Source organism: Pteronotus mesoamericanus, unplaced genomic scaffold (assembly GCF_021234165.1).
Source record: "Pteronotus mesoamericanus isolate MK-2021 breed Mesoamerican mustached bat unplaced genomic scaffold, CSHL_Meso_final scaffold_54, whole genome shotgun sequence".
Lineage (NCBI taxonomy): Eukaryota > Metazoa > Chordata > Mammalia > Chiroptera > Mormoopidae > Pteronotus > Pteronotus mesoamericanus.
In genome coordinates this window covers 42264914-42284038 of record NW_026555321.1, presented here as the reverse complement: position 1 = coordinate 42284038, position 19125 = coordinate 42264914, and the positions used below count along the sequence as shown (strand labels likewise).

General features: G+C 49.7%; 1 protein-coding gene across 2 annotated transcripts in view; it reads left to right on the top strand.

Moving 5' to 3' along the window:
• Window positions 1–19125, top strand: part of FAM3D (FAM3 metabolism regulating signaling molecule D) — a 40904-nt gene that overhangs the window by 12987 nt on the left and 8792 nt on the right. The window contains exons 3-8 of one of the 2 annotated variants that reach the window (XM_054595902.1): window positions 504–611; window positions 3860–3880; window positions 7451–7568; window positions 8958–9016; window positions 10774–10824; window positions 15066–15150. In XM_054595902.1, coding sequence (XP_054451877.1) covers window positions 504–611; window positions 3860–3880; window positions 7451–7568; window positions 8958–9016; window positions 10774–10824; window positions 15066–15150 — 442 coding nt within the window. Of the gene's footprint in view, window positions 1–472; window positions 612–3859; window positions 3881–7450; window positions 7569–8957; window positions 9017–10773; window positions 10825–15065; window positions 15151–19125 lie in introns of those variants that run through there. The other variant, XM_054595901.1, reaches the window with a different exon arrangement.

Below are 19125 nucleotides of genomic sequence, written 5' to 3'. Positions count from 1 at the left end.
CTATGTCCACTCTGTGACTGAGGTACTCCAACTCAGAGAAGCCTAGCTCCTGTCCGAGATCACATACCAGTGGATGGCTGCCCCAAGCACTGAACACAGCCTTCTTGTCCTCTGTGGCTCGCATCCAGGGCTGTCTTCAGCAGAGTCTTCCTCCTACTATCTGCTGCAGGTCCCCAGGCCTCACCCCTAGAGATTCTCTCTCTGAGGGGCTCCAGGAAGGTGCATTTCTAACTTTCTCTCTTGCTGGCCCCACTTGGGGGAATGTGGCCATGTTGTCTTGCAGCATGATCTCACCATTCTATCATTGCATGGTTCACACTGGTCCCACCTCGTGGGCCCATGAGCTGGTCTACAGTATGTGTGTGCTATGGACCTACAACATAAGGTCTCATAATACAGTCTCACTGTGGGGACTTGGCAAGGGCTCACATGTAGTCACACTACATGGTCTTACGATGTGGCCTGGTGCTGTGATCTCATGGCAATGTCTCCTTGCTCTGCAGTACTGCTTCGCTTCCTGACCCTCATTTTTGTCCTGATCACCTCATGGATCATTATCCAGAGCTATATCAGCTTCAGCATGAAAACCATCCGTCTGCCCCGCTGGCTGGGTGAGTACTGCTCACTGCTGAGAGGCGGACCTGTGGACAAGGGCTAATGGCCAAGGATCCATTCTTCCCCCCATCTCTAGTGACTCCAGAGACATTGGCAGGGTGTGAGCTTGCTCTTGGGACCCCAGCCACAGGGGGTGGGAGGTGAGAGAGGACACCCAGGCTGTCAAAAACCTGGAGTCCATGGAGAACAGAAAAGTGTCCCAAGGCCCTGACCAAAGCATATGCCTGCACCAATGGCTAGTTTGGAAATGTGACCCAAGAAGGAAGGACAGGAGGAGGGCGAAAAGAAGGGAGGGAGAAGGGAAAGGAGAAAACTGTGCATTCAGTGGCTTCCATGTGCACCTGCTGTTCCCTCTGCCTGGGACCCCCTTCACGCAGATCTCCCTGTGGCCACCTCCTGTCAGCCTTCAGGTGCCTGCCCAAATGTTACTGCCTCAGAGATGTCTTCCCTGACCCCCTCAGCTACAGCTGCATCCTCTCCTCCTCCTACTTTAGCCTCTCTCATATCAGCCCTTTTCTTTTAGAGCATCAGGATGAACAACGCTTATTTATTTACTGGGTGTTGCCTATCTCCACCCTCTGGAATTTAGATTTCCTGAAGGCAAGGATTTTATCTTGTGTAGATTCATCTCTCTAGCACTCGGTGTAGAGCAGATCCTCAATAAATATTTGATAAGTGAAAGAAAAATGGATGGATTGATGGATGATGGACAGATGAATGAATGATGAATGAATGGGTGAACAGATGGGTGGAAGATGGATGGGTGACAGATGCCAGCTGCTTTGCATGCATAGTCTCATTTAACCTGTACGAATGCCCCATGGGGTGATCTGTGGTGTGACTATGGAGTGGACTCGTGCATGACCTCATGTTGTAGCTTTATGTGTGGTCTGAGAAGCTCAGGGAGATTAAGAAATTTACCCAAATTCCCCATGGAGATGTCAGAATAGGAATGGGAACACAAGATTCCCAGATCCAAATCTTATCAAAGAAAGGAGAGAAATGAAAGGGATTTATATATCTGAATTTGTCCTCCTCAAAGACCAAGAACAAAGTCCAATGACATAGTCAAACATAATAATCTATAGTTGCCCAGCTCAGCTCACAGCCTCAAAGCAGTAAAAAGCCAGTCACCCTGTCTTTAACACAAACTCCCCACAGCAAAGTCTCAGACATCCCTTACCTCATCCACTTGTCAACCATGGTTCATACCCAGGTCAGGATGATTCATGTAGGTGCATGATGGCCACCATGCCCCCAGGCCTGGAGCATGGCTTTTGTAGACAAGAGGTTGACTGGGCTGTGCCGATGGCCTTGGAGGAGATAGGCCCAGGTCAGAGATGGAGGCTCAGGGCAGGAGAGGAGATCAGGTTTGCCCTCTAGAGGAGACAGCCCCAGGGAGAGGTGGGAGAGGGGATCATGTTTGAAAGGAGAACCCACAAAATGTTTCCCTCTCAGAACTCAACTACCTTGGGTTTGACAAATCAACATCTCTACCCAAATCATCAAGTGCTTAATCTGTGTTAGGTCTCAGACCCTGAAATGAGGAACACATGGCCCCAGCTGCTGGGGAGACAGAGAGACTTAATTACAGAACATGTAAAAACACGAGTGCGTTAACATGATTCAGAGTCTCAAGAAATGCTAACAGTGGCAGGAAATGTACCCAGTGGGAAAACTGGCCATCAAAACCCATTAGTGCCCAGGCACAGCAAGAGGTCACACTCACTTACTTCAGAGGTTCCTAACCTGCTTGCACAGATGCCCGCCTTGTAGTTAATACATTAATATAGAAGCACATATATTACTATAGCACAAATTTATTTTTAATATTTTTATTATATATTGATATATAGTTAGTTTCCTTTCTAATCCAATCTAATTTTATTCTATCATATAATAACCTGCAGTCTGTTACAATAGGGAGCACTATGTCTCAAGAGATTGGGAATAAATTTATCCACAGGCTTTCGCAAACCGCCACAGGGATCCTTGGCACAGGAATCAGGAGACTGAGAACTGATTTACCTGGCAAATGAGGCAGGGTTCTTTCAGGTGGGAGTGACAAACCCAACTCTAACTGGTTTAAACTCAGTGGGGTGCCTTGTGTCTTGTAGTTGGGAAGCCCATGGATATCGGGCTCTGTGTGTGGCTGGAGCATGGGGCCTCCACAAAGCCTCTAGGGTCTCTATGTCCCTGGGCTCTGTTCCTTGCTGCTTAACCTCATTCCACCGGCATCTTTCTCTCTGAGCAGGTGTGATGGCTACCACCCCTCAGAGGCGCACCTTCCAGCGGAGCTGAAAGAGGCACCTCTCTCTCCCCCAGAGCTATATTTCACCCCAGGGAAGGGCTGTCTCCACAGGAATGTAGTGTCTGGATCCGTCCAGCCTGGGTCCCATCCTACTCCTGGATCTTGGAGAGAGGAGTAGAGACCCTCCAGGATGAACAGCTCCCGATGACCAAACAAAAAGTGTTTCAGTGTTGGGGTCCCCAAAAAAGGAGAGTTCTCATCCTCAGAACTTCGGTGGCCCCTGGGGACCCTGTGCTCTAGGTCTCACTGTGTGGTGGGAGACCTAACACAGAGCCCAGAAACAACCAGGATACAGTGTGAATGAGATGTCAGGAGGTGACCGTGGGCCCTAAGGCCCGCTGCACACAGTCGGTGCTGGAGACACCAGGAAGGCGACACTGACGTGGCTGGCCAGCTCTGGGGCCCCCACACCGGGCGCTGAGCAGGGCCCTGACAACGTGGCCTCACTGGGCCCTCTGCACAGCATGTGGCGGGGGCGGCGGTGACGACCTCCACTGGGCAGGCAAGCGACTTGCATCCGGCCCCACAGCCGGGAGTGGGGTTCAGACTCCAGTGCATTTCACAACAGAGCCCTGCTTCCTTTTAAGCATGAAAGAGTCATGTTTGTATCTGTGTGTTCATGTGAGCATGAGTGTACACATGTGTGACTGTGTGTGTGTACGTGTTTTGTGTGTGCCTGTATGTGCATGTTTGCGTATATGTGTGTGAAGGGGTGCCAGTGGCAAGTGAGGAAGGACTCCCAGGTGAGATGGGACTTTTAGTTCATTTCAACACCCGCCATGGGAGGGAGTCTCTGCTCAGCCCAGCCAACACACTCACAATTCCCTTCTTCCCACTCCCCAGCCCCCAGCCCCCAACCCCCAACCCCCAACCTGCAGGGAGGACCCAAAGCACTTTCTCTCTAACCAGAGTCTTCTGTCTTCCCTCTTGCAGGTTCAGTCTCCAAGGAGAGCAGTAAGTATCTCCCCAGCACCCCCTTTGCCATAGAGCGAGATGACTCAAGGTCTCTAGTCCCAGCCCTGGAAGTCCCAGCCCTGGAAGTCCCAGAAAAATCTCCTTTTCCAGAATCTGTCTGGCTCTCTTCTCCCATAGCCCAATATGCCTTCTGAAGCCCCCAAGCCCTGGGGCAGGGATGGCCCCTTCTCAGCCATTCACACTGATAGGAATGGCGCAGCTGTCCGCCTTCCCCAGCCCCCCCCCACCCTGCAGCCTGGACTGTGGTCCCCTCTCTGACTCCCCCGACCTGGTTGGGAGCCCTGAAGATGGAGGCTGTGCTTATTATCGGCATTGAAATGATGCCAAGCTTGGCTTGTGGTTTCTGCCTGCCTCAAAGTACCACACCAGTGCCATACCAGGCACTACAGAAGCCCCCACAGGCAAACCGGAGGAGGTGCTGATTGCCTGTGGGGGTTGAAGTACCAATTGTGCCAAGAGAGATGGGGCAAAGTGTTCTAGGCTCCAGGAGGGCCACCCCTGCCAATGGGAAGGGGTCAGGAAGGCATCAGGGAGGAGGTGACTCCTCGGCTGTGCCCTGCAGAGTCAGGGATGTGAGGAATGGAGAGTAGGGAGGGCACTACAAAGGCAGAACTGCTGACACCTCAAACGCTGGACACTGCAGACATCTGAACAACAAGGGCCCCAGCTCCCCAGGTGCAGGGGAGATGGAAGGGAGAGACAGCTATGATAATAACAATGGTAACAAGGATTGAGTGTCCAATGGGTGCCGGACGATGTATTCAGAACTTTACAGACAACTCATGAAATCCTCACCACAGTCCTATGTAGGTGCTGTAATTATCCCCATTTCATAGATGAGGAAACTGAGGCTCAGAGAGGTGAACTCTCTTGCCCAAGACAATGGAGCTATAAGTGGTGAAATGGGAGTCAATCTCCCCATCTAGTCCAAAGCCCACCCTCTCGACACCTCCTTACAAGGGGCAACACCACCAGGTCCCCCCACCCACCCCAGCGTGGCAGTGACTGAGGAGGAGTGCGGCTCCAGCAATGGGATTTACCTGCCTCAGAGGCCTGGGAGGCCCAGTGCACTGCGGGATTACAAAGAGCAAAGACCGTAAGACTGAACACAAGCCATACAGCCTACACCCCAGCTCCACCTCCCCAAAGCCTTCTCAGTCACCTCCTGAAGTACACACAGAGTCACCGCATCTTGGTGCTGAGCACTCAGATGTCACCTGCTGGGAAGACGGGGAATGCAGGCACAGCCACGGCCTCCCACCTTGCCCGCTCCCGCGGCAGACATTGCCAGTCAATCCCCGCACGCTTTCCCTCCAAACCCACAGGATGTAATAGCAGATCCATTGCTGTTGAGAGGAAACCTATTTGACAATTCTGGCCTAAACCACCTTCCTCATTTTACATTTGGCAAAGGTAAAGGGAGAGATTTCTGGCAAGTCACACAGCAGATTTCTGAAGAGCAGCTCAAGCTTCCTGATGCACCCCCTCCAGAGCTGTATCATGTCCTGAGCATGAAAGAGCAGGAAGGCATCAGGGAGGAGGTGACTCCTCGGCTGTGCCCTGCAGAGTCAGGGAGCACTAGGGACTCCCACAGAGGTTAGGCAGCTGGCGGGGCGGCCACTAAGCCCAGACCCAGAGAGCAAATTCCCTGCCTCCCAGTCTTGGGACCCCTGGGCATCATCCCCTTCATCCTCCAGCTTGACTGTGAAGACTGGATGGTCAGAAAATCAATTCTGGAAAAGCCTGCTTAAGCCAATATGTTGACATCGGGTTTACCAGACTTAACCGCAGTTGATCAGGCTCTGGGGAAACTCTCAGGTGGTTCCTGAGGCCTGGAACGACGCCTCCAGCCTCGGTGAGACCCTCTGGTCTCGAGAGTAAACTGGCCTCTCCATGACGGGGCAGGCGGTCAGAGGTGGGGCTGCAAGGCTCATAAAAAGACCCCCTCCCAGGCCTCACTCTCAGACGCCCCGGTGGCAGGGGCTGGGCCCTTCTGTGGAGTGTCCTGTCCCCGTCTCCAGCCCTCTCTCTTCTGAGCCAGAAGCCTGGACACCCACTCTCTCCTGAACGGCCCCTCAGGGGTGTCTCCACTCCCAGCCCTCATTCTCTGGCGGTCATGTCCCGGCTGAGCCCTGGTTACGGCCATCAGATGAATGTGCTGAACCTGAGGGTAAGGGGCAAACAGCCTAGGACAGGCATTCCCCTCAGATCACCAGGTCTGCAAACTCAGCCATGGGGGCCAAAGCCCAGCAGGGTGCCCTGGGGTGGACTGCACTGACTCCTAGGAAGGGGCACCTTTCCCTACTCAGAGGTGCCATGGTCTTGCCAAGCCTTGCACCAAATGGGCTGTGTCCTCCCAGAGGGGCATTTTTTCCTGACTCACATAGAGGCTTTCTATAAACTGGTGAAGGCACCGGAGCTGCTCCTCATGCCGACGGCATCGTCCCCCGCCGGCCTCCGACCCACCCCGCCCAAATGCTCTGTGTGGCCATTCAGCGAACATTTACCGAGTGCCTACTCTGTGCCAGGGACAGGAGTATTGGAACGATTTCACAAGACAATAAATAGAAAGCACTTGCCCCCGTGCCTAACACACAGCAAGCCCTGGGCGTGGGCCAGCTTCACTGAGGAAGCCTGAGGGCTCGCTCCCAGCACACACTGGCCCAGCTCAGCCAGACGCCCGGCGCAGGGGTCGGACGGGAGAGAGGCTGCCCAGCCATTGCTTTCCCTTTGTAGGTGAATGTTCTCTAATTCCATGTTTACCAGTCCTCCCTAATGTTACCTTCACAACTGTCAGGTGGTGGTAAAAACACCCATCAGTATAAATAAGCACCTGCCCGGCTAAGGGCACAAGCTGACATCCCAGCTGGCGAAGAGCCTGCTGAGGGCTGGGTGGCTCAGCAGCTGTGTTTGGGAATCCCACCTACACATCCCGCCTTTCATGGGCCTCCTGGGTTGGCCTGTGAGGACCACGTGGAGAGGACGCAGGTCTTAACAGAAGAGCCACGTAGCGAGCCCTCAGTGAGTTCCAAGGACCATGCTAAGCACTGAGTGGGAGGTTCCCTGTTGTCACTCAGTGTCCAGTGCACAGTCGGTGCTCGAGAAATAATGACTAGAAGATGATAAGAAGACTATTTGAGTAACCTGTGCTCTTTATTCCTCACAAGAGCCCAGTGGGAAAACCACCCATTCTCTCATTTCACAGACAAGGAGGTTGAGGTACAAGGAGGTTGAAGACTTGCCCAAGGGAACCCACTAGTGATAGACGCTCCTACCCACCATGTGAGGGCCCCCAGGAGGTTGCCAACACGGGCCTCTCTGGAGGAGAGGGAGCTCAAAAGGCTGCTGTGGCCCCAGAGAAGTGTTCTCAGGAGAGTCTATTCATCACCGTGACTGTTGTTACCACCACTCGTTACTCCACATGCACTTACCAGGGGCTTGGGTTGAGTCGGGCACTGGGCTGGGGCTGCAACAGGAAGCCCAGAAAGGAATTCTGGGGTGGTCTGACGTACAGCTGCTGCCACCAAGGCCGGTCTGTTCTCTCCCCAGGGGTCGTGAAGACCAAGTGTGACCTCAGCAAGCCCTGCCCAAACAACTTCTTTGCATTTAAAATCCTCAGCGGGGCCGCCAATGTCGTGGGCCCCTCCATATGCTTCGAAGACCGCATGTAAGTACCTGAGGGACTCCTGTTTTGTTTCTTTTGTTTCAACCATTCATTCACTCATTCATTCATTCACTAATTCAGAAGCTTCCAGGAGCAGGCACTGAAGCCAGCCCAGCCTATCCACATGCTTCCTTTTACCCTGGGTGGTTGAGTCACAAGTAACAATGACCCTAACACCATCCATGTCTGCCAGCACTTGGCTAAGTGCTTAGAGCATCATCTTACTCAATCCCCCAACACTTCCAGAGTGTGGCTATAATTATTCCCTTTGTAAAGATGAGGAAATTGAGGCTCACGCAGGGTCATCCAGATAACTGGTGGTGGAGCTAGGAATCGAACTGAAGTCTGTATAGCAGCCAAGCTGCTGGGCTTCCAATGAAGACAGGCGCCTATGGGGAGGGTTCAAGATCAATATCCAGGCACCAAAGTCTGAACCTGGGAGGTGCCAGGACTTTGCAGATGCAGGAAAAAGACCAAGGTGGTAAAGGTCATGGTATAGCAAGTTCATCCTATGGAAGCAGCCAGAGATGGGGTTTTAGTCAGGATTCTGAATCTAACTCCACCTCGTTTGGGCAAAGCAAAGAACTTAGTGGTTCATGCACCTAAAAGACCAGAGGCCATGGGCTTCAGGACCAGCTGCATCCAGGGGTTCAAGCCATGCCCTCAGGGCTCCCTCTCACACCATGCTCGCTCTACTTTCCTTTGTCATTAGATTGTTGTTGTTACTGAAAGTAGGCTTCACCTTGTAGAAAGTGGGGAGGTCACAGCTGGCTGACACATTAGCCCAAGCTAGCACCTCACGGGAAAGAGAGCCTTCCCATCTGAACTGTCCCTGTGAAAGTCCCCAGGCTGGGTCTCATTGGCTGGTCTGAGTCACATGGCTGTGCCTGGCCCAATTACTCTGGCCAGAGCACAAGGCTGGGGGAGAGGTCAGTCCTGAGAACCACATGGCCTGAGATGGAGAAGGACAGTTTTCCCAAGGAACACCGGGAGACAGAGTGAGGATGCTGGCTGGGCAGGGACGCAGTCAGGCTCCACGTGGGGAAGCACAGACACCACCAAGGATAGCAGCAACATTCTGGGTTCTGCCTTCCTTAAAGCCTGGGGAAGTGCGCTGGCCCAGCCTCCACCACCTCAGAGCCCCAGGCAGGGACCTCTCCTCTTCTCTGAGCAGACTGTTCTGGTCCAAACAAGCCATGAGTGACTCCTCGGAGAATCCAGCCCACCGTTCATTTCCAGGAGAAAACAGATGGCCCAAATTACTGTGTGTGCCTCCTGATGCTTTTGCATCATGCCATGTGGGCCCTCTCCACATTCCAGAGTCATGGAAGCAGAGGGTTCATTCTACACTCGGGACTGACTGTTGTATTTTGTTTTTCTTTTCTTCTTCAGGATCATGAGCCCTGTGAAAGACAACGTGGGCAGGGGCCTGAACATCGCCCTGGTGAATGGTGAGTTGCTGATCCACCCCCAAGACAGCCCCTACGGCGGTGGTATGCATTTATTCCACTGACATTGGCTTAGCTCCTCCCAAGTGCATGAGTCAGCAGAAATGTCAGAAGGGGAGGTCTGGCTGGCCTGTGGGAAGAGAAGGTGCCAAGGACCAGGTCACACCACAGTCCTGGCCAGGCCCGTGCCTGTGTGCCTGTCCCAGAAGGACATGCTTCTCCTTGAGGTTTAAACCAACACTCATGAAACCACAAGGGACAATACTAGATCACCAAGCTGACTGCACATCTTCATTTGTTTATTCAACCAATTTTGACAACAGCTATGGTGGGCTCCAGCAGCTCTTGTCTGACCCAGCTGCAACCTACTGGTTTTCTCTTCCCCGAAGTGTACGGCTGCCTGAGAAGGCCTCTGGGATAGTCTCTGAAGAGATGGGCTCAGACTGGGGCCTCCTTCCTCAGCCCTCACAAAGCCCAAAGACAAAACAACAATCAACAATACTAAAACCTACCATTTCTTGAGCATTTACTATGAGCTACCTATTTCATTTAACCTCATCATCATGTTAGAATGGACCATGCTCAGTAGTCCCATGTCCCAGGTAAGCAATGACACTCAGAGAGGTTAGGCAGTTTGCCCAAGGTTGCACAGCCAAGAGTCACACAAATTTTAACCCGGATCTGGCTGGCTCCAAGTCCTAACCACCCCACTGAACTACCTCCCTAGACTACCAATGTCTCCAAAGATGTATGCAGCACCTACTGTATGCCAGCTGTGGGGAAGTCAGAGGAATCACTCCAACAAAAGGATTGTTAAAGATTGGTGGCTTTTAACCTTTTAGAGGGCTGAGATCTCTTTGAGAAACTGCTCAAGCTACATCTCCTTCCCCTAATTCCGGAAAAATCCACAAATACACATGATCTCGGTTCAACAGGTTCATATTCCCCCTTCTAAAATCGCCAGCTGAAATGTCCCAGCGGTTTGAATATTAGTGACTGGAAGAATCCCGGAAGGGCTGCAATGGGAGCTCCCAACCCCATCCCCCACGCTCTTCAGGAACCCTCAAACTACAGGAGGGAGAGGGACCGGCGGTCCGATGTTGAGTTGCCATCCCCTCTGCAACACCTCCATCTCGTGGCATAAAGTGAGAAGTGCAATTTCCCTTCAGAACCACCTGGTTCCCTGTAGGTCCACTGCAAAACCCACATTTTTTACCATTTTTACCATTTGCAAAACCCACAAAACGCCATTGAGATTACTGAACCCAAGGCGCTGAGGACGGTTCAACCCGCTGAAAATCTCTTTCCTTTCAAGAATCAGAGGACTCAAATTTAAGATTTCCTATTTGAGTGGGAATAATGTTGACAATTGTAGTTATTTTCAGTACTGTTTTGCCAGTAAATTGTGTCTTGTATGCTAACTATCTACTTTAAATACACCCACAGCCCATCATTCAGAAGCAAAAATTGAGGTCAAAATGCTGAGTCATGCATTAGGAAGTGCTAAGGTGGAACACAGACCCAGATTGTTCAATTCAATTTGATTCCAGAGACCCTCATCCACTGTGTTCTTGTATGTCTCAGAGCAGCCCAATAGTTATTGGGCACCTACTTAGTCCTGCATGCTTTCTACAGGGCCTGATTTTATTCCATTATTATTCTATTTCTAAACCTTAGACTAAAGAGTACTCATTTTCTACAAAATGACAGGCAGAATGACACGTTAAAGCAAATAATCATTCTACTTTCTCATCCTTTAGGGTCCACGGGAATGGTGCTGAGACAGAGCTATTTCGACATGTATTCTGGAGGTAGGTACCTCTGTTGGCCATGAGGTCATGTGCGGGCTGAGCTTCTTGTAGCACAGGAGCTATCGAGGTGCCAGAGGACTTGGCTCCTGTTTCCACAAAATAGTACCAGAAAGAGGCATGGTGGGGGTTCACGCCATCCTGCTGCCTTTGATACCCCTTTGTACTGGCTATTGGACCTCCCAGATGCAGATGCTGACACAAGGATTCAAGTGCAATGTTTTATTTGGGAGGAGGTGATCTCAGGAAATATCAGTGGAAAGGTGAGACAGGGAAAGGAAAGCAGCCAGTACAGTGTGTTATCAAGTGACTGAACACTGTAGGCAATTGGAACTCAGGAGCCAGCATTGAACACATGCCTCAGTGGTATCCCGGAGGGGCAAGGGCGCTGGGGGCTCCCACCCCTAATTCTGTGGCACTCCCCACACTTGGCCTGCCCCAGGGGGCAAAAGTGAATATGGAGGCCAAAGGAGATCTTCAGGCAAAGAAATGCTGGTGCTGGCAGTTGGAGGCCAGGCATGTGTGCAACCGAAGTGCTAAGGACGAGGTAAATGGCTCAGTATGCTCCGCTAGATAAAGGATATTTTCAGGCCACAGGGGTCTTTTGTGGGCCAAAGGACAGGACAAGGCCTCCAAAGGCCCAGAAAGGACAGCCGTGGGGCTCAAAGCTTTCTGCCTTTCTGCAGCTGCCTTTTCTTCTTTCTAGCACAGACATGCTTTCTGATCTTCCCTGTGTACAGATTACCCCTCAGGAAGTCACGGTCTTCCCTGCCCTGAGCAAAGCCAGCCAACAGGACACTGACCTACCTGGGCTGGAGGCCAGGACATCTAAGTTCCCACCAGCAGCTGAGGGTGGGGCACGACTCTGTCCCAACACTGACATCTTCCAAAATGTGGTAGAATTAGTCCTGGACCTCGGCAAGGAATGAAAAGCATCAGGGTGGCTCTTTCTAGCCAGTCTAAGGTCTGGGCTCTGCAAGGACTGGTTTCCATGGAGACAAATGAATTCAGCTCAGCCCACTTCTTGGAGCCCAGCCTGACTCAGTTTCCCTCCCTGCAATCACAGGGCCAGCTCTGGGCCCGGGGGCCCTAGGGTGCCGGGCATGTGACAACTCACCCCAGCTCCTCATGGAGTGGAAGGGGCTCTGCTGCTGCCAATTAGCTCACTTCCTTCTCCCCTGAATCCCCATCTTCACCTCCACCTGCAGGGAAAACCTACCTCACTGCACCCACCCAAACCCATGAGCCCAAGAGGGGAGAAAGCCACCAGGCAGCAGAGAGCAGGAAGTCTCTGGGGCATGAGAACAGGAGAGGGGCTGAAACGGGGAATGGGAGCCTGCCGCCCGGAAGTCACAGCAGGGGCCTGTTTGGAAGGAGATCCACAGCAGCACCCTTACAGACGGGCAGCGGGGACCCTGCCTGGGCCCAGGGCTTCAGAGCGTGCCACAGCGGCCACCTGCAGCCGCAGCCCACCTGGATCCTGCCCTAGGGCCCATGCGGATGTCTCCAGGTGTGCCCCCGAAGTGCAGGCACACCCCCGGGGCCAAGGTGGCTGTGGCTGAATCAAGGTGGCCAAGGAGGGTGGCGTGGATGGAGCTGACATGGGAAGACTGGGGGTCCACGTGCAGGCATGCAAGTCCCCTTCTGGGGCAAGATGGAGCTGGAGACAGGCATGAGAAGAGACAGGGGCAGGCCATGGGCTGAGGCCAGAGGTCTTCATCTGTTCTCTCTGTAGGACCCCGGAGATGTTCTGGGTGGCCTGGGGCCAGGTTTACGGAAAAGGTCCAGTCTCTGGAGTCAGAGACTTCAGGCTGCATGACCTGAGGCAGGTGACACCTCTCGAACCTCAGTTTCATCACCTATAAAATAGAAGTAACTGTAGTGTCCACTTCATAAGATTGATGTGAGGACTAAGTAACTTGTCATAACTGGTGTACAGGATCGGCCTGGCTGGTGGAGGGGCCTGGGGAAGCTCATTCAGTCTTCTCCCTTGCACTCCCTCCTCCCTCACTCTGTCCACTTGATTCAGAAGCAAGGAGGTCATCTGTCAGAATGAAAAAGGAGAACACAATTTAAAAGATGAAACTAAGTTTTATAATGTCTTATTATGAACGTGGAGGTAACCATGGCTGTTGGGGAACTAGAAACTGAATCACACTGAGAACAAGTCGGCCCTTCCCACGGGAGACAAAGAGGACAGGCAGTGACTTCTTAAGGTTGAGAGCAGGAGGCACACTTCCTTTTCTCCAAACATCCACTGTCCACCCCAGAGAAGAGCCAGATCTCGATATTGGCTAAAGAAGGCATGGTGCTTTCCGAATTCATTCTCTTTTACCTCAGGAGTTCAAAGGCCATTTCACTAACAGGGCTGCTGTGGTCGTTGATGGGAGCCTCTGTGACTGATCTGGTTGGTGGCTGGCCCTGCTCGGCCCTTAGGCCCCCGACACCCCACAGAGTACGAAGGATCAGGGGGCTTCGTGGTGAGTGGCCTGTGGGCAGGCAGCCACAGAGGCCCAGAGCTTAGAGGCAACTTATGCTTGGTTGGATGTTCTGCCATCACAGTCTTGAAATTCTTAATAATATTTTTAACAAAAGTCCCCACATTCTCATTTTGCTCTGGACCCTGAAAACTATGTAGCCCATCCTATTAATAATTGTTTCATTGAGGATATTATACTCAATGAAATAATTCCACTATAGCGTACTGACTATATGCCCAGAGTCACTGTCACATTTGATCTTTACAAAAATGCTATAAACAAGACTATTAATCCTCCTCATTTGGCAGATGCAGCCCCTGCTTTACTCACTAGGTCAGTGTTGCCCACAAGCCACTGTTCAAGAGCCCCCTGCACAAGTTACACCATATCCAGAGAACCATCATGTTATTAGTATTTTCCTTTAAATCGGCTCATTTTTTAACGTAAACAAGTATATCTTAAAAGGAAATTATATCCTCACTCCAAGTAGAAAGCCATCGTTGCTTTTTTGGTCATAAACATAAGTACAATAGCAACAAATCAGTGCCCTTGAAGGGAGGAGCTGGTGCCCCTCCCCCTCGCACCTAGGCCTGCCCTCTGTCAGGTGCAGACCTTTCACAGGGCAGGATGGAGTTAGAGGTGCAAACGGAGCCTTGCTCCTGATGTAAGCTGGAGAGAGGAAGGAGCCTAGGCTTCTCTCTCAGGGACCCCACTGCCTGCAGCCCAGTGGGCATGGCCTCCGAAGGAATCCAAAAAGACACAGGCACCCTTATGTTCATTGCAGCATTATTTACAGCAGCCATGATATAGAAGCAACGTAGGTGTCCATCACTAGATGAACAGATAAAGATTACACACATACACACACATATACAGTGGAATATTACTCAGCCATAAAAAAGAATAAAATCTTACTATCTGTGACAACATGGATGGACCTAGAGGATATTATACTCAATGAAATAAGTCAGACAGAGAAAAACAAATACAATATGATTTCACTTACATCTGTAATCTGAAAACACAAAACAAATAAACAAAACAAAACAGAAACAGACTCACGGACACAGAGAACAAACTGACGGCTGCCAGAGGGTGGGGGGCAGGAGGATGGGTGAAGAAGGTGCAGGGGAATAAGAGGTACAAACATCCAGTTATGATATAAATAAGTCACAGGAATGTAATGTGCAGCAAAGGGAGTGTAGTCAATAATATGATAATAATTTTGTACTGTGACAGACGGTCACTAGACTTCTCACGGTGATCACTTTGTAAGGTATATAAATGTCAAATCACTATGTTGTACATGTGAGACTAACATAATATTATATGTTAACTATACTTTAATTTAAAAAATAAATAAGTCAGTACAGACAAGCTAGGCTCTTAACCAGTATAGAAGGAGGTAGCTGGGGGTGCGCAAAGAGCCCAGGGCTCCTGAGAGATGACTAAGCTCTGTCCCCCAGGTGAAAGCCCCTAATGGCCCTTAGACCAGTAGTTCTCACCCTGGCTGCATATCAGAATCCCCTTAGGAACCTTCAAATTCCAGCACCACCCCAGACCACCTGAGTGAGGACACCCTCACCCCTCAAGGCGGGAGCTATACCCCGCCATGCCGCCTCCTGCCGGGCCATGAGCGGCAGGTGGAGCTTGGTGCCAGCCTCCCCCGGCCACCGCTGGACCACGAGGGCAGCAGGAGAGAATGAGAATGGCCATCAGTCTCTCCCCTAAGTGACCAACACCTTGCTTTCCTTCCTTCCCCAGATCCTATGCTCCTGGTGAAATTCCTTAAAGAAATTACAGAGGACATGCTGGTGCTAGTGGCCTCCTACGATGACCCAGGGACCAAGTAAGTGGGAACCTCCGCCTACCAGGCCAGGGGGAGAAGGGAACCAAATGCTTCCAAACCCACCTTCCCTTTGTAGCTCCCCACTAGCCCCATCTTCTGGAAACTCCTCCAAAGAAAATAATCAGACAAGCGCTTAAAGAGATGTTCTAGGATGTCCAAACTTTTGGCATCTCTGGGCCACACTGGAAGAAGAGTTGTCTTGGGCCACACATTAAATACGTTGCAACACGTAATCACTAAAAAAAAAAAAAAAAAAAAGCCCTCATACTGTTTAGTAAAGTTACGATCTTGTGTTGGGCCACATTCACAGCCACCCTGAGCCACATGCGGCCCACAGCCCCTGTTAGGTTCATTACAAGCCTTGGTTACAACAGTGAAAACTGGACCCACTCTCCCTGTCCAATATAACTGACTAGTTACAGAAATCATGACAGGTGGTGATACAGGACATATTTTTATATATACCTAAGAAGATATACTGCATCAAAAGTAGTGATGTAGAAAATATTTAAAGACATGGAAGAACACTCATCCTTTAGTATTTTGTTTTTCAGCGTAATTGAGGAGAGTTTTTGAAAAGACTATTTACAAAAGTGTGGGCAGGTTTAAGGGATGGAGCTAGGAATCTTAAGAACCATCCCACCCTTAGGCCCGAAGGAGCCAGGTGGCAGAGCCATTACCTAAACTAGCCCCAAGCAGGTGGTTGTAGCTGCCCTGGGTGGAGGGGCAACAGCAGTGTATAGAAATGTGGCCAAGAAGGGGTCAGGGGAATACAACCCTCACTCTACTTCTCCTGCTTCCTACTCTCTTATGGGCACCTCCCACTGGCCAAACCAAAGGACAAGCCAGAGGACAAAGCAGCTTGTTGATATAGCCCATGGGCAAAAAAGAGGATGGGAAGGGGTAGAAAATGCACCTAGAGGGTAAACAGAACATAGCCAGCAAGCACACACTCTATTTGGAATTTCTAGTTTCTTACCCAGCGACTCACCCTAGGACAGAAACAAGGGAAATGGAGTGGTGGCCTCAACTCTCAGGCGTTGAGCCACCCTGGTAGGTTCCCTGGGTTTGGTATCAATCAGATGACTTCTGATGGACAAGAACAGCTTTCAACTTTGTTTGCCCCCTTATCCTCACCTCAAATGGCTCACTCCAGACACATGTGATATGCAAATTCACACACATTACAGGCTATATCATGTAGCACAATAATAACTGTGCAGACTTGATGTGTATGTGCAGACAGCCCTTTACAAGTTCGGTAATGATAACGGTAAGCGCTGTTCACTTGTGCCATGGCTGTGGTGGGTGGCTGTCCTTGTCACATGATCATTTTCCCACAACATTAAAACATGAGAGCGCATTGTGTACAAGGACTTTTTATCCCCAACCCCCCAAAATGCTGGTTCGTGGAAGAAGGCATTCCGGAAAGAGAAGTGGCTTAATGTGTGTGACTATTTCTTCAGGCAATGAAAATTGAAATTCTGCTGAGTTTTCTGGAGTACTTTTATCTTTGGATGTGCCCAAAAAATTTTTTTTTCTTCAGTCCCTTAAGGTCCCATAAAAGAAATCACTGTCACCTCATAGTTGGTAATCTTTGAGACCATGGTCCACAGCGTTTTTGTGAGGAAGGGATGCTTTTCATGTCCCAAAGCCTTGATTCGTGCCCAGGTGAACAGTGGAGGGATCAGAGAAAGAGCTTTGTGATGATCACGTCCCTGGATTGTTTCTTTTCTCTCCCCGGGTTGAACTTTCTCCTACCAGGAAGTGCCAGTGGCCCCCACACGTGGTTCCCCTCCATTGGGCTGCCAAGACCTGCACTGTTAGGTGAACCTAAATTTGTCAGGTCCATTGTAAAAAAACCTTTTCTTTCATAAACTATTCAGACATAAATCTTGACATTTGGAACTGCTTTGTTACCTGTGTTTCTAGTCATACGGTGATACAATCCAGGATTTATCCAGAAAATTCTTTCTTAGAACTAAATTTATTTTTGCCTTCGCTCCCTTGGGTAGAATAAATGCTTGAATTTTACCCAAGTGTCTTTTTGACGGCTTTTACTATGTCCTCTTAGTGGGTGATTTTACTCCATGTAACAACCCCTCCAGGGAGCTGGTCTTTTGCCAGGTAGTCCTTCTCCTCATCCACATAACCAAAGTACCCAGTGTTCCTCAGGCCTCACCTTAAGCTCTAGGCCAATGGTAATAACTAAGTCTCTGTGTCATGGGGCCTTCTCTCTGAACCTAGGAGATACATATTCTCTCTCTCTCTCTCTCTCTCTCACTACACACACACACACACACACACACACACTACATATTTTTTTAAGACATATAGAAAGGAGTCCTTTACCTGAGGGTTACCATCACAACCCATTGGCAGGTCATGAAATCAATTTATTCGGTTGCAGCTGGAATTTTTTAATAAAGTAGAAAATATCATTATGGAAAGGACAAATGTTATGTAATTACCCTTACATGAAATACCAAGAATAGTCAAACTTATCAAGACAAATAGAATGGTTGTTGCCAGGGAATGAAGAAGTTAGTGTTTAATGGGTGCAGGGTTCCAGTTCGGGAAGATGGAAAACTCCCCCGGAGATGGACAATCGGGGCACCCGCACAGCGGCGTGGAGGTACGGACTGCTGCAGGGCTGCGTAATTCAAATGGTTAAAATAGTCATTTTATGTTATGCATATTTTACCACAATTTTTAAAATATGAGACTTTGTCATGTTTTCAGTAAACCTCCTATCCCCTCCTTCATTTTAATGTGTACTAGGCTACAATAATTTTACTGATTCAAAATATAGTTAAATTATATTGAGATTATATATACCATCTTAGTTTGTGTTTAAGAAACTTAAAGGTTTTGGGGGTTTTTAATTAATTTTTTATTGTTCAAGTACATTTGTCTCCATTTTCCCACCACGACATTCCCCTGCCCAACCCACCCCCACCTCCCACCCTCAATCCTTCTCCACTTTGGCTTAATCCATGGGTCCTTTATACATGTTTCTTGACTTGACCTTTCCTCTTCTTTTTCCCGTTACCCCCCTTCCTTCCTCCCCTCTGCTTACTGTTGGTTTGTATTTTCCTTCAATGTTGCCGGTTATATTTTTCTTGCTTGTTTTGTTGATTAGGTTCCACTTATAAATGAGATCATATGGTATTTGTCTTTCACCCCCAGGCTTATTTCACTTAGCATAATGCTCTCCAGTTCCATCCATGCTGTCACAAAGGGTAGTAGCTCTTTCTTTCTTTCTTCTGAGTAGTATTCTACTATGTAAATGGACCATAGTTTTTTGATCCACTCATCTATAGCGAGGCATTTAGGTTCCTTCCAGTACTTGGCTATTGTAAGTTGTGCTGCTGTGAACATTGGGGTGCATGTGTTCTTTCGAATTGGTATTTTGGGCTTCTCAGGGTATAATCCCAGCAGTGGAATTGCTGGGTTAAAGGCAGTTCCATTTTTAGATTTTTGAGGAAATTCCAAACTGTTTTCCACAGTGGCTGTACCAGTCTGCATTCCCACCAACAGTGTACGAGGGTTCCCTCCCCACAACAACCTCACCAGCACTTGTTGTTTGTTGATTTGTTTCTGGTGGCCATTCTGATGAATGTGAGGTGGTATCTCATTGTGGTTTTAATTTCCATCTCTCTGATGGCTAGTGATGCTGAGCATCCTTTCATATGTCTCTGGGCCCTGTGTATGTCCTCCTGGAGAAGTGTCTGTTCAGGTCCTTTGCCCATTTTTTAACTGGATTGCTTGTCTTCCTGGAGTGGAGTGTATTGAGTTCTTTATATATTTTGGAGACCAAACCCTTGTCCAAGGTATCATTGGCAAATATATTTTCCCATATGGTTGGTTCCCTTTTCATTTTGCTGATGTTTTCTTTAGCCATGCAGAAGCTTTTTATTTTGATGAAGTTCCATTTGTTTATTCTTTCTTTTATGACTGTTGCTCTAGGGAACA